This window comes from Piliocolobus tephrosceles, chromosome 1, assembly GCF_002776525.5.
Source record: "Piliocolobus tephrosceles isolate RC106 chromosome 1, ASM277652v3, whole genome shotgun sequence".
Lineage (NCBI taxonomy): Eukaryota > Metazoa > Chordata > Mammalia > Primates > Cercopithecidae > Piliocolobus > Piliocolobus tephrosceles.
This window is the reverse complement of record NC_045434.1, coordinates 215,677,403-215,690,790: the sequence shown is the minus strand read 5'-3', so window position 1 is coordinate 215,690,790 and position 13,388 is coordinate 215,677,403. Positions and strand designations below refer to the sequence as shown.

At 58.3% G+C, this 13,388-nt stretch overlaps 1 protein-coding gene across 1 annotated transcript in view; it reads right to left on the bottom strand.

The window, feature by feature from the left end:
• Window positions 1-2,107: 2,107 nt before the first annotated feature.
• Window positions 2,108-13,388, bottom strand: part of ACOT7 (acyl-CoA thioesterase 7) — a 102,141-nt gene continuing 90,860 nt past the window's right edge. Inside the window, exon 9 of the mRNA XM_023215211.2 lies at window positions 2,108-2,530. Coding sequence (XP_023070979.1) covers window positions 2,432-2,530 — 99 coding nt within the window. The 3' untranslated portion in view covers window positions 2,108-2,431. The remainder of the gene's footprint in view (window positions 2,531-13,388) is intronic.

Sequence of the window (13,388 nt, the reverse complement as noted above, 5' to 3'; positions counted from 1 at the left end):
AGACCCAAACCGATTGCAGCCAAAACAGATGCTTGGAGCTTGCCCAGTCCAGCCAGGGCTGCTCCACAGCCTGCACCTGCCTAAACTGTCCCCACACCCCAGGTCCCTGGAACAGCTTTTAGGGGGCCTCAGGGTCTGTCCCATGAGACAAGAGAAGTGTTTGTAGAGAAAGGTCCCACAATAGCCGTGGGACTGGGCAAGGGGGAACCCGGGCCATGCACACCTATACTCCCTGCGGTTTCTGGGGCAGCCAGGGCCCTCCGTGCCCCAAGTGAGCCCTCTGTGGACAGGTTGGCTCCCCCTCCAGGTGGCCCTGGTTATAAATAGGCCACTAGCAGTGGGAGGCCGGCACAGGGCAGCTGTAATCAAGGGTGGTGTTTCTAAACGTCTCGCCTGTGACTCGGGGTGAAACGGTAGAAACGCCACACTTAATTATGGCCACCGAGAGCCATGCCACTTAGAACCACCACAGTTAAGATTGCACACACGGCCATGGAGAGCCATGCCTCTGTCTGGGCCTGGCTCCCCTCAGCCAGCCCAGCTGACCCACTGCCTGCACCAGTGCCTCTGCTCGGCCTCATCTGGCTCTGGGGCACGTGGGAGATGGCCTCTGATGGCTGCCCTGGGGCCCTGGCTTACTTCGTGCTGTGCTGAGGTCTGCTGCAAAGGGCTTGGTGCCCCTGGGAGGCAGTTTTTAGGTGCCTGGTTTGCCCAAAGCCACACGGATGAGTGGCTGAGCCAGGACTGAACTAGGGAGTCTGATGTGGGGCCCACCTTCAAGTGAAGGATGTGGGTGCTTTGAGGACCTGGTCCCCTCAGTGAGCCCCTGGGCTCAGGCCCCACTGTGGCCAGCCCTGGGCCTTCTGCTTGCTGGGAAGGGTGGCCTCCTTATCACTGTGAACCCAGGGCACCATTCTGGCATGGGTCATGGGTGGGGCTGGGGGCCGAGGCTGGCTGAGGCCAGCCCCAGGGGGCCAAGGGGCAGGGTGCGGTGGCAGAAGCTTCATGTGGCTGAGCTTTTCCCTCCCACCCCCACCCTCCTCCCAGACAGGAAATAAGCCCGTCAGCCGTGACTGGGGCCTGGGACAGATTCCCAAGCTCTTGGCTGGTGTTTCTGCACACCTGGAGCCAAGTCCTCGCTCTCCAGGGGCCAGAGGGAGCCTTGTGCGAGACCGCAGCTGTTGACGGGCCAGTCTTCTCCAGGCGGCAGGACAGATGTTGGGGCTTCAGGGACAGACTGAGTCGGGAACATTCTCCCAGATGCCACCTCTGGGCAAGCTTGGTTGGAGCCTCCTTTACAGCCGTGGATGCAGGTGGGGTCCTGGCCCCTGCAGTGGCCTTGGCAGGGCCAGATACACAGATAAACCGTGCTGCACGGTACCTTCACCACACACGTGCTCACAGATATGCAGAGACAGATGCACACACACATGCATAGATACGTCAGTGACACGTATGCCCACAGCTTCACACCAATGGCATTGACACATATTTGTGCTGTCCCGCAGACCCCTGCCCTATAAGCCATCCCGGCAGCCTCCTGCCTGAGTGGCTAGGGGAGTTTCCACGTCAGGCACAGGGTCCTGGTGCCAGCTGGGGGGCTCCTTCACACAGGATGTTGGGGTGTCTGGGCAGTTTCTAGCAAGAGGCTGGGTCAGGTTGGGGGTCCCACATGCTGAGCCAGGCCACATTCGGCTCTTCCCGCACTATCACCTCTGAGTCTTTCCGAGCAGCCCCACCCTGTTCATAGGAAAGCCACACAGGCTCAGAGCCGGCATCCTCTGCGAGCCAGACCGTGGGGTTGTGGGGTGCTGGCACTCCCACCAGGCAGTGTGGCCCTGAGCCCACACCCTCCCAGCATCAGGGCTGCCTGTGAGGTCCAGGGAGCTGGGGTATCTGGGGCCAGGACACCAAACCAGGGCCTCATGGGAAATGGGCATTCATAGCCAGCAAGTCACCAGCTGGACACCCATTGGTGTGGTTGTGCCTGAGGTTCTAGGGTACACACAGGTGCTGGGAGGGCTGAGACTGTCCGCGGGAGCCCCCACATCCCAGACCCCCTGGGAAAGCAGCCCCCCAGGACAAATGACTACCCAGGATGCATGGGTCCAGCCAAGCAGCAGCTTTATTAGTGGTGCTGGGTTCTTCCCACACCCTACAGCGTGCTCGGAAGCATTCCCAAGGGTTTCTGCAGAATGCCTCCCGGTGCTCGGGACAACACTGTGTAGCACTGACACTGGAATGATATAAATAAAGCTTTGGTGTGTTGGTTTGCAGGAGAGAGTACAGGTTAACACTGTGATACGAAAACTTCAGACAATACCAGCTCTCAATGTGAATTGGGTTTTTGGCCAAGGGGGTACTTCTAAGTGACTGGACACTGGGCCCGCTGCCATGGCTACTCAAGGCCCCAGTGGCAGGAGGAGGGAATCTAGGGCTGAGGCTCCGTGTGGCCCTGTCGCTTCGCCTTCATCTGCAGGTACCGCCCTTTGCCTTCCTCAAAGCGCTTCTTCTCGTCCTCGGTCTCGGGCTGTGGACCACACACAGAGACAGGCAGGTTAGGGTCACTGAAGAACCAGTGCCATGGTCTTGTGACCTCGCCTGGGGCCCCAGCCCTGGTGGGTGCAGAGTACCACGCCTCGGCTCCACTGGCCTCCTGGGACTGCCAGGTACGAGGCATGGGGCTCATGTCCCATCTTGCTGATGGGCCCACTGACCAGGCTGAATATGCTCAGCCGAGATGCTTTGAGGGGTCGCAGGAGCTACGGGTGGCAGAGCTCCACGGAGGGGACACTAAGGTCATGGCGGGTCAGAAGCAGTCAGTGGAACTGCTGAGCCCTGTGACACCCTCACACCACCTTTCACAGCAGGTGAACTCCAAGCCCAGGGCCTGTTTGCTACTGGACTTTGGTGGAAAATGCACTTAGTAATGAAACACGGGAGCTGAACATAAGTGGCAAGGAAGAGGACCCCGTATTCGCTGCACTCCCAGGGAAAACCAGCTGCACATGGCCACTGCCCCAGAGAGAAGTGGGCAGACGCTGTGCTGCCTGTGGCCTTGAGAAGGCCCCACCCCGTACTGGGAGCAATAGGTCTGCTTTGTGGGGAGGGAGCCCTGTCACCACGCTCTGGACCGTGCACTCAGGAGGCGGCACCTTGGACCCCAGGGACCCCATCTCATGGCTCTGGGGGCAGAGCCAACTGAACAGGCGGGATTTGGCCAAAGACTGGGTTCTGCCCAGGACAGCCCTGGTTCGTGCCTGTTGACCGGCTGTGATTACGAACGGCACCCCCTTTCACTCTAAGTCTTGTGGCCCCTGGGCAGGTGCCACCCCTAGAGTATTAGGTGGTCACTTCTGAGGTCCCATGTGTCTCAACGCCATGTTCTGACTGGCCCCACCCTGGCTGAGAATTCAGGTTTCATGAGCTGTGCTAACTCCTCTGGGACATTTCATCGCGACATTTTGAGGGTGTCTGAAAGCCAAAGAGATGGGGCAGTTGCCCTTCATTTCAGCCACAATGACACCAAACTGTACAGCTATTTTTGGGCCTAAGTGTTTTATAGACAAATGGTATATTGGCAAGAGAGAGCGCAGTCAGTCAGAGGATGTAATGTCAAGTTATACCAAATGCCTCCTCCCCTCAGCTCTCTCCAAAATCGGTCTCTAAATGTCACCAGGTGTAAACTGTCAAAACCTCGCCAGCCTGGAGCCAATAGAATCTTTGGGTATTTAAAGAAATAGGTGGCGCTCCTTGCAGCGGTCCTGGTCCCCCTTTGAAGAGTCTTCGGTGTACACAGGAAAACTGCTTTTCCAAGACACTTTATTGAAGAAGTCCCTCCCGCTGCTACGGTTTGATCTCTGGCTGACTTTTAAAAATAAAATTTGAGGCTATGCAATTTGACCTGAAACAGCCCAGGGAAAATGAAATGTTCTTTCTCAGTTCTAGCAGCACTTCTAAGTGGGCAAGACCCCTGAGATTCCTGGGCCTGGAGGGCACAGAGCCCAGCCCCTGCAGATGACAAGGTCCCCTGAAGACATATATGGCTACATCCTGCTGGGCACAGCTGAAGACTTCTGTGCACACCGAGGCAGAACGTGCTAGATCAGGGATTCTCAAACTTTTAAGTGCATCTGAGTCATCTGCCAGTCTTGTAAATGCAGATTCTGATCCAGTGGGTCTGGGAGCTGAGACTCACTTCTAACAGGATCCCAGGTGACACAAGCTGTGGCCCACGGACCACACCTGTGTAGCAGGGCCCTGCCCCCTCTCCAGCTGCCCCTGCCCCAAACGGGGGACATCTGAAATGGCCAAGAATGCAAGGTCAAAGCCACCAGGATGGGATATAGGGGCCTTGTCCTCCCCTTCCCCTGTGGAACTGCTTGGTGATGTGGAGGGAAGCTGCAGCTTCCGGTCCACCTGCAGCGGCCAAGGCCGAGGCTCAGCAGAGGAGCAGCTGCCTACAGCCTGGCTTCCTGCCTACCGTGAAGACCCTGTAGCAGGCAGAGCAAGTGCTGTGGGGTGGGGGTGGGGTCCCAGAGCTGGGAGATGAGGCAACTGGGCCTGGTGGGGTTGGTACTGGGTTCTGCTGGCTTTGGAGTGGCTGTGGCAGCCCTGGGAGCAGGAGAGCCGGGGACAGGCAGGCTGGACCACACCCAGGCACCTCCCAGTCTGAAAGCCTGGCCCCTCGGCTCGGGTCCTCCCTCTAGCTGGTGGAGTATCTGCCCTCTACAGAGAGGAAAGACGGCAAAGAGCTTGGAAAGAAAAAGAATCCTTGAAAGCAGGAGAGAGTGAGCCTGGCCCAGGAGAGGCAGCTGGAGTGAGAAGGGACGTAGCTGGAGCTCCCGCCCAGCCCACAGGAGCCAGGTCCAGCCCGACGAGGGAACTTCCTGGGAATGTGCAGATGTGGGAGACTGGTGAGAAACTTGTTCCCCAAGTGCCTGAGTCCCCAGCCAAATGCTCTCAGGGACCAGAGGACCAGGAGGGGCCAAGGGAAGAGAGGTGGCAAATGGCTCTGCGGAGCCAATGCCACCAGCTTGGGAGCTGTTACCACGGGTGCCCTGGGGACTGGCGGGAATGGCCGTCCAAGGCCAGGGCCCTGGAGAGGGGCTGAGGAAGGAAGGGCTGCCAGGTCGGGAGGTGCCCGCCTCCCTGCTTGTCTGTGTCTACAGATCCTCTGGGCTCCCTCCCCAACTCCACTGGGAGTTGAAGCCTCTCTGATTGTCTGTGCCAGGCAGGTTTGGGGATCTATGCCTCTTACAATAAACAACGTACACTGGGATGAAGGTTCTGAAACGTCTCAAGTCTGTTTAACTTTTGCATTTCTCAAACTGAGCTGGCCAGGGACCCCTTCCATAAGGAAGCAAGCTCTGCCCGGCCTCTGGGATGAGCTGCTTCAGGCAGAGGCTTTGCCCGCCCTGGGACCCGACCATGCTGTGCGCCCTTCCTGGGATGGTCTCTTCATTCTACCTGGAAACCAGCCCAGCATCCTCAATCCTGGAGCTGGGTGTGAATCCTGATTCACCACTGACTCACATCGACTCCTGCTTTGTAAAATGGGCCAATGTCCACCTCACGGCAGGGCTGTGGGGACCAAATTTCTCCCTGCAGCCCACGTTCAACTAGGCATTAAAAACAACACGGTGAAAGCAGCCAGTCACAGGGGGCTGCCTATCACCCATTTATACGAGATGTCCAGGAGAGACATATACACAGAGGCAGAAAGCGGATTTGCGGTTGCCTGGGGCTGGGGGACCACTGGCAGCTACGGAGTGGTGCTTCTTTCTGGGGTGATACAATGTTTTGAAATAGACTGTGGTGGGGGATGTCCACCTCTGTGAATAGATGAAAACCTGCTGAATTGTATCCTGTAAGTGGGTGGACAGAACGGCATGTAATTACATCTCAGTAAAGCTGTTAAAAGAGGAAACCTCCACAGGTGAGAGCTCTCTGTGGTGGGGGAGGGGTCAGGGCTGTCAACGCATGAGACTGGCCCCAAGCTAATAAGGACAGAGAAATTCTTTCTTCTCTTTACTTTTGCATAATATGTATGACCTTTTCTATAATTAAAAAGCTAGAAAAGCAAAAAGCTAACTAGACCTAGATCTAGGAAAACCAGCCCCTCCTTTCTTCCCCGGGCACTAATGATCTCCAGGCCCCAAAGAGACGGGGTCCTGGCTTCACAAGTGGTGGGCTGCGGGCAGAGCTGACGGAGCCGTCCGGGCCGTGCACAGGTGCGATTTTCCCCACTCCCCGCCAAGAGGCACTAAGAGCTAACTCAGGACCATGCTCGAAATGTTCTGGTCCAGTTCATAGGTGTGTGACGGGCCCTAGGCCCCACGCATGCAGCATGGCCCGAACGGCAGGGAGATCTGCACCCAAGAGCCGAGAAAACCTCCAGCGCTTCAGATAGCCCAGTCCTCACCTCTGCCAGCCACACACAGCAGTGTCCCCTAACGATCCGGCCTCCAGGACCACCTGGGAGTGGAATATGAGTAACTTCCCACAGCTCTCAGCATCTTTACCAGAGATGTGACCACAGCCCTCCAGCCGCCGAGGACGTGGGAGGACCACCCAACTCTGGGCCTGCAGAAGGCACTGCAGACGAGAGCCCTCCCGCCCTTTTGCCCCTGCATGGGCTGTGCACCCGGGGCAGGGACTAGAGCGATAAAGGGATATTCTCTGTGCGACCCATGCTTAGGGTGCGGCAGGCTGTGCATATCAGGGTCTTCCTGACAACCCCACCAAGCAGCACAGAAATGACTGTTCCACTTTTACCAATGAGGAAGTGAAGCAGAGAGGCTGAGTAACTTGCCCAAAGTGGCAGAGCGGGTCAGGGGAGAGCCTCCATTTAAACCTGGGCATGGAGGCCGCCCTCCAGGCCGCCCTATGCTGAGGGGCTTTTAGGGGTGGGACTCTTGCATGGGAAGTGAGGAAGGCGATGGACCTGCAGGGTGTCCACGGTGAACCAGGGTCAGGGGCTTCCCTGCCTCCCCTCACCTCACCCTGGCCCTCTTGCTGAGCTTGGCCTCCCCCAGGCAGGGGCCCGCCCCTGCCCTCAGCCGCATTATCCGAAACCACTGCAGCTGCTCCCACCCCTCATCAAGCATTCCCAATGCCACAGGCTGAAGGCTGTGGCTGCTCCTCTCATGAGGTCAGTTAATACGCAGCCTGAGGTGGGCACGAGCCCGTGTGCAGGTCATTCTCAGGGTCGGCTCCAGGCAGAAGGAGAAGCCGGTGCCCAGCAATGGGCCACAGGGTGGATCTGATGTGGCCCTGCTGTTTAATATTTGCAGCAAACTCATCAGCCGGGCTCTGCTCTCAGACAAGTGAATGCTGTCTGATGATGGATGGATGTGTGGGAGCGTGACAGCCTGTGCGGGCCCCATTGCTCTTCCCGTCTCCGGGGATGGTGCTATGTGCTGGATGTTCCAGGCTCTGAGACAGAGTCCAGACCAGCCCAGGAGCCTCAGTGTCACTGGATGGAGTGCCCACCCATGAGCGCTGCCCCCCCAAGGCACGGACAGCCTTCCTCCCTGAGTACCCGGGGCATCCTTCCAGGGTGGAAGTTTATGAAGATGGCAGTCAAGGGCAGGGACGTCCCAGGTGCCTGAGGACCCAGGCTTACCACCCAGAGGGCGGTGGAACAAAGGGAGGCAGGGCGGTGTCTGTCCCATGGTAGGAGGTTACTGGCTCACTGCTGGTGGGCAGCAAGCCTCTCCAGGCCGTGGCTCTGCTAAATAGTTCTCCTACCCGAGTGACAAAGGGGCCACCTTGTCCCGCTGGGTGAGAAGCTGACAGAGCAAGGCAGATGTCTCCAGCACAAGGCCCCACCCAGGGCCTGGCTGCTGCCTCCTCGCAGTCATCTCCCTCCACCCAGCAAAGTAAATAAATGCATACGTTGTTGGCTGCTGCTGTTTTTAATGAAGGGTTGGGGGTGGGTGAAGGAGGAGGGAACGCTCTGTGGGAAGACAGATGTCTCTCTCAAGTCCCCGAGGCTGCTGGTGAGGGAAGGACTTGAGCCTCTGGGGTACTGGCCAGTGGTGCCAGCTGCCGGGCACGCACCTGTGGCCTCAGGCAGGCTCCTCTGAGCCTCTGGGGCTCCCCAAGAATATGCCAGAGAGAAAAGATGAGGTGGCAAAGGGAAGCTCAGGGCACATGATCACCGTGTATCCCGGGCACCTGCCTGATGGAAAGGATGGGGCGGCATGGCCAGGAGCAGGACTCTGAGCCCCATGGGCTCAGGGCCAGGTTTGTTCACCTGGAAATAGGAACTCAACAAAGTGACATGGCAACGTGCTTCCTGTGGTGCTGGCGCATGTGAGCTCCTACCTGCGTGTGCACGTGTGTCTGCAGTCCCTGGTGCATGCGTGTGTGTCTGCGTGGCGGTCCTGCTGTCCTCACAAATACCTGAGGCCAAGTGCAGCCTGGGGGCTACTCCAAGGACTGCCCTGCTGGTGAGTCGCTGCCCCAAAGGAGGGCTAGATGGCCTGGGGTCGCCTTAAGGCAGCAGGGCCTTCAGGGTGTCATGACCACCCACGGGGACAGAAGTGTGGGGAGGGTCCCAGGGTAGCAGGTTGACAGTACACTCCCTCCCTGGTGCTCAGGGAGCACCGCTTGGCACTCAGTACCAAGCCCCTGGCTCCCCTGCAGCCTGGTGGCTGCCTGGGCCTGGGGTCTGTGTCTTTTTCCTCCCTCCGCTTAGTGCTTCCTGCCAACTGCTGTCTTCTGGGCTCTCTTCCACGGGAGGGGAAGCCTGTGGCTTTCAGAGCTGAATGCTGCAAACCAAATGTTTTCCACTTTGCATTTTCTGTGCTTGGAGAACACACATTTGGAACGTGGTATGGAGGACGAGTGACTAAGTTCCACCCTTGGTAAAATCAATTGCTTGTCCTTTTTGTAATTAATGAATGGTGCAAAAAGTGTTTCCAGTGGTGATATAACAACTTCCTATAAGCCTGAGGGACACAGACCTTCTTAATTAGGAAGCCATGTAGCATGCCCTCTCCCTGTTATAACAGGAGACAAGAGGGGTCTTGGGATAATCCCAAAAGCAATGAAAACATCATTACTGAGGACACTCAGCATGGCCAGGCGACGGGCCCTGTGCATGGAGAAGCCAGCAATGGTGAGCTTAGCACCAGGACCACCAGCCTCACAAGCACCTGTGTCCCAGGGTCTCGCTCCACCCGAGGACCTTGCCTTAGCAGAGCCTGTCTGCCATCCGCTGCGGCCTCTCCCAGCAGCTGCAGGCCTGGGTTAATTACCTCCTCCGCCACACCCACCCAGAACTGCACCAGCCTCCAGCAGAAAGCAGCCGGAAATCTCAAATAATGACATCATCGTGGAGAGTCATAAACACCCTCACCAGGGGCTCCCCTCACCCAGCAGCACCTGCTCAGACCCCGGAAGAACTGCCCCTGAGTGGGGCCAAGAAAGGAGGTGTAAAGGCCAACGGGAGGCTGCTGGCGGGGGCAGGGAGATCGTCGCCACAAAGGGGAGAAGAGGCATCAGGACTGGGGCCTGGGTGGTGGCCTCTCAGGAGCCCCTCTTGCAGGCACGGAGTGCCGCGGTCCCGGCACGCTCGGCTCAAGGCTCCTGTGCCGGGAGTGTGGACATGGCGGTCTCCACCCTACAACACCAATAATGATCACAGCTGCCACCTGCTGAGTGCCCACTGTGGGCCAGGCCTGGGCCAGAAGCCGCATGCTCACGGCACACCTCTGCTCTGCAAGTGCCCACTCTGTGCTATGCCCTGTGGAGCCCTTCCTGTCCCGCTGGAGGCCAGCACTGTGCCTGGACACAGGAGGCATTTGCTGGATGGATGGATGATGATCAAACAAATGAAGATCAGATCAAACAGCCTTAATTCTAAATAGGGATGGTCTTTATGTTAACGATTCAAAACCAGTACTTCTGCTTAATCAACACTGGTATCATCTGTCCCCAACAAATTCCAGGGGGCTCAGACCATGGAGGGTCTGACCAGGAGCCTGCAACAGCGACAAAGGTGAGACGGGAGCGTCCAGCACACCTAGGCTTGGCCATCCCACTGGAGATGGGCCAGCTCTATGGCCATGCTGGGGACTTGCTTCTGATCCTGCACACACAGGCAGGGAGGCCTCTGCATCATTGCTACCACCATGTGGGCCCGGGGCCTGTTTCTTCCTGCACCTTTGCTGGCAGGGCTCAGACATGTGTCTGGCCGCAAAGTGCCTTTGCCAGGGCACTCCACACCCCTTGCTGAGAGCGCCAAGTGGGCGGCCTCCAGCCCCCGGATACTCCAGGCACGAGCTTGCCCTGCTGAAACACTCCAAGTCCCGTGGCCAGGACCTCAAGTGAGCCCAACAACCCTTCCAGGCCTCCCTGACAGGCTTCTCGCTCACCTTCCACAGCACCCTGGGTCTAGCTGGGATGCTCCGTCGATTCACTGAACCCTCTGGAAATCCCACCCACGGGCTTCTCCTGGTACAGCCACCCTCCTGGCAGTGCTCACAAATCTGACAGCAGAGGGGACAGAGAGGCCCCAAGGCTCCACCCCACACTCTGTTGTATGTCCCCCAGGCCTGGCTCTGAGCAGAGCCTTCTGTAAACCTTCATGGGGAGAACATGAGCAGCTCACCATGCCCAGGTGGGTTTTTTTTAACCCCCTGAAGCCGGTTAGGCCGAGGTGGCATCAGAAGAGCTGCCTACCAGTGCTGCTCAGAAGGACCAGTGTGTGACTGCCTGGACGTAGTGGATCTTTCAGAGACACGTGCAGGGCAGAAACATGAAAGGTGGCTGGAGAAAGAGTCTGGGCTCAGGCAGAGGGAAGGCAAGAGCCAGGCTGGAGGAGAAGGCTGCATGCTCTCATCTGCGCCAACCTCCTTCTCGGTACCCATGCCTCGGGTTCTAGGCACGTGGGGCTCACCGGCCACTGGATGTTCCCAAGCACCAACCAATGAGGTGACAGGAGCAGCTTCAGGATGCACGTATTTTCCCATCACAAGACTGACTCCCGCTAAACACAGGCAAAAGGAACAGAGAGCAGGACACTGGATTCTGAGCCTCATGAATATTCTAGTCCATGACTCACGCCTGTGGGCTGGCAGCAAGGTGGGGGCGGGAGGGGGCAGGGCTTCCCTCACTAATGGCCCAACGCGGCAGGCGGCTCACCAAGCCCTTCCAGGAACAAACCGTCAACCTTCTGCACTCCAGTAACAGCTGAATTTCCTAAATTAGTCAGCAATTAAAAAATTATTCCAAAAGTTCAATCTTGGCCAAACAAACAAAGGAAGCAGGTGTAAGAGCCCGCACACTGGTGAGGCAGTGCCCATCCCAGAGCGAGCGCACAGAGGCTGCACGCGGCCACCACACAGTGCTTCCGCCCACTCTTTTGCTCCTGAAATTCTCTGGGAGTAGGTGCAGCCCCTCCCTGCCTGCAGGAGCCTGTGGCAACGGGGTGTCCAGGATGTTGAGGCAGCAGAGACCCTAGGGCCCTGCCTATGACCAAGGCCCCACGTGGGGACCTCTCTCTCTGTCCTACATCCTGGGACCGCACCTCTCTTCTTGTCCCGGCCCGGCCTGAACACAGTCAAGAATGGCCATCTCTGCTCCTGAGGCTTCTTCGAGAGGAATGGGGCCCATGCCAGGACCCCAGGCCCCTCTGCACACCGTGCCTGGGGTCAGGCAGGTCCTGCAGGTGCGGAGCGGCGGCCACCACCATGGAAAGCCTTGCCCCATGCTTCCTCCTAAGTGCAAAGGGGCGAGGGATCTTCCAGCGACAGCATCACTGAGGTGGCTGGGAGAGGGGACTTGGGCAACAGCCTGGCAACAGCTCAAGACAGCCACAGCCAAGAGGCATCTCCAGCCTGCCCTGTCTGCAGCCCCCACATCGGTGCGTCACAAAGCTGTGGCCCTCAGCACTGCATGGTAGACAACTTCCAGAAGGCTGCAGAGGGCCTTTCAACTGACTTCAGCCCTGGAGCCCATCCTGCCCCTCCGGCTGGACAGCAGGTCAAACAGTACCCTCCTTCCAGACGCTCTGGCCCATGCCATGCTGTCCTCTCGGCTGGCGCGGGGCTTACCGGGCCCCTGCACTCATGCAGGTGAATCAGCTGAGGCCAGGAGAAGGAGGTCATGGGGCAGCAGCAGAAGTGAGGTGGGTGCCATGTTCCAGAGCCTTCTGAAAGTTGTGTGGGTCTGTGCTGAGGCCACGCCTCACATAAGGCCCCAGGAGAGGCAAAAGGATCAAACTGGAGTGGAAAACTTTCGCGCTAAAATGTGCCCTAACCTCCACACTTCACAGTGGCCTGCGGAGGTTCAGTCACCTGCCCAGCACTGGTCCTGAGATCATCTGGGGCTGAAGCAAAGGCCCTGGGCTGAGTGCGGTGGGCGTGGTGTGGGTGGGCAGTGCGGTGCGGGTGGGCAGCGTAGCGTGGGTGGGCAGCGCGCTGGGACTCCCAGGGTTTAGGTTCTCGCACAGCAGGGTTCTCAGGCGGGGCTCCTCCCAGGACCCCGCCGTAGGGCCTGGCTGGGAGAAAGTACAGTGGCATCGACGACGGCAGCGAGCGGCCCCCTTTCCCAGGCAGTGAGGTCCCAGATGGGCCTGTTGGCCACGCGACCCCGGACGAGTGCCTCCCTGCCTGGCGCCCCTCCTGCCTGGGGAAGGTAAGCAGACGCACCAGCTCCCAGAGGCGTTGGCATTCCCTGAAGGCTCCGGCTTCGATGACCTCACCCAGGCACCACCCAAGAGGAAGCCTCCCCGACCCTCCAGTCCCTTGCCCACCCAGGAGACAGGCAGCAGCCTCCGCATCCAGTTGCCCTGTCTTCCTAACCGGAAAGCAACCCTGTTGACGACGGCCTCCGGCCTGGCGGGACCCCTCAACGTGAAGCTGCCCGAGGGTCTCAGGGGCTCTTCCAGGTTGGGGCACATCAGAGTGAACAAAGCTCAAAAGTGTGCGTTTTCCCTGTGTTCTTGGAACTCCCCTGGCTATGCATGAGGCAGCTCTAAAAGGCAAGGTAAAGATGACCACACCTAGGCCAGGCACAGTGGCTCACACCTGAAATCCCAGCACTTTGGGAGGCCGAGGCAGGTGGATCACGAGACCAGCCTGGCTGACATGGTGAAACCCCATCTCTACCAAAAATACAAAAACTAGAAAGTAATGGTGGCGGGCACCTGTAATCCCAGCTGCTCGGGAGGCTGAGGCAGGAGAATCGCTTGAACCCGGGAGGCAGAGGTTGCGGTGAGCCGAGATCACACCACTGCACCCCAGCTTGGGTGATAGAGTGAAAAAAACCAAAAAACAAAAAAAAAAAGATGGCCGCACCCACCTTCCTTATTGCTTCCCACTTCCATCCAGAAAACATTTCAGTGGCTAAAGACTGAGGCTCGGAGTCCTGGCCTG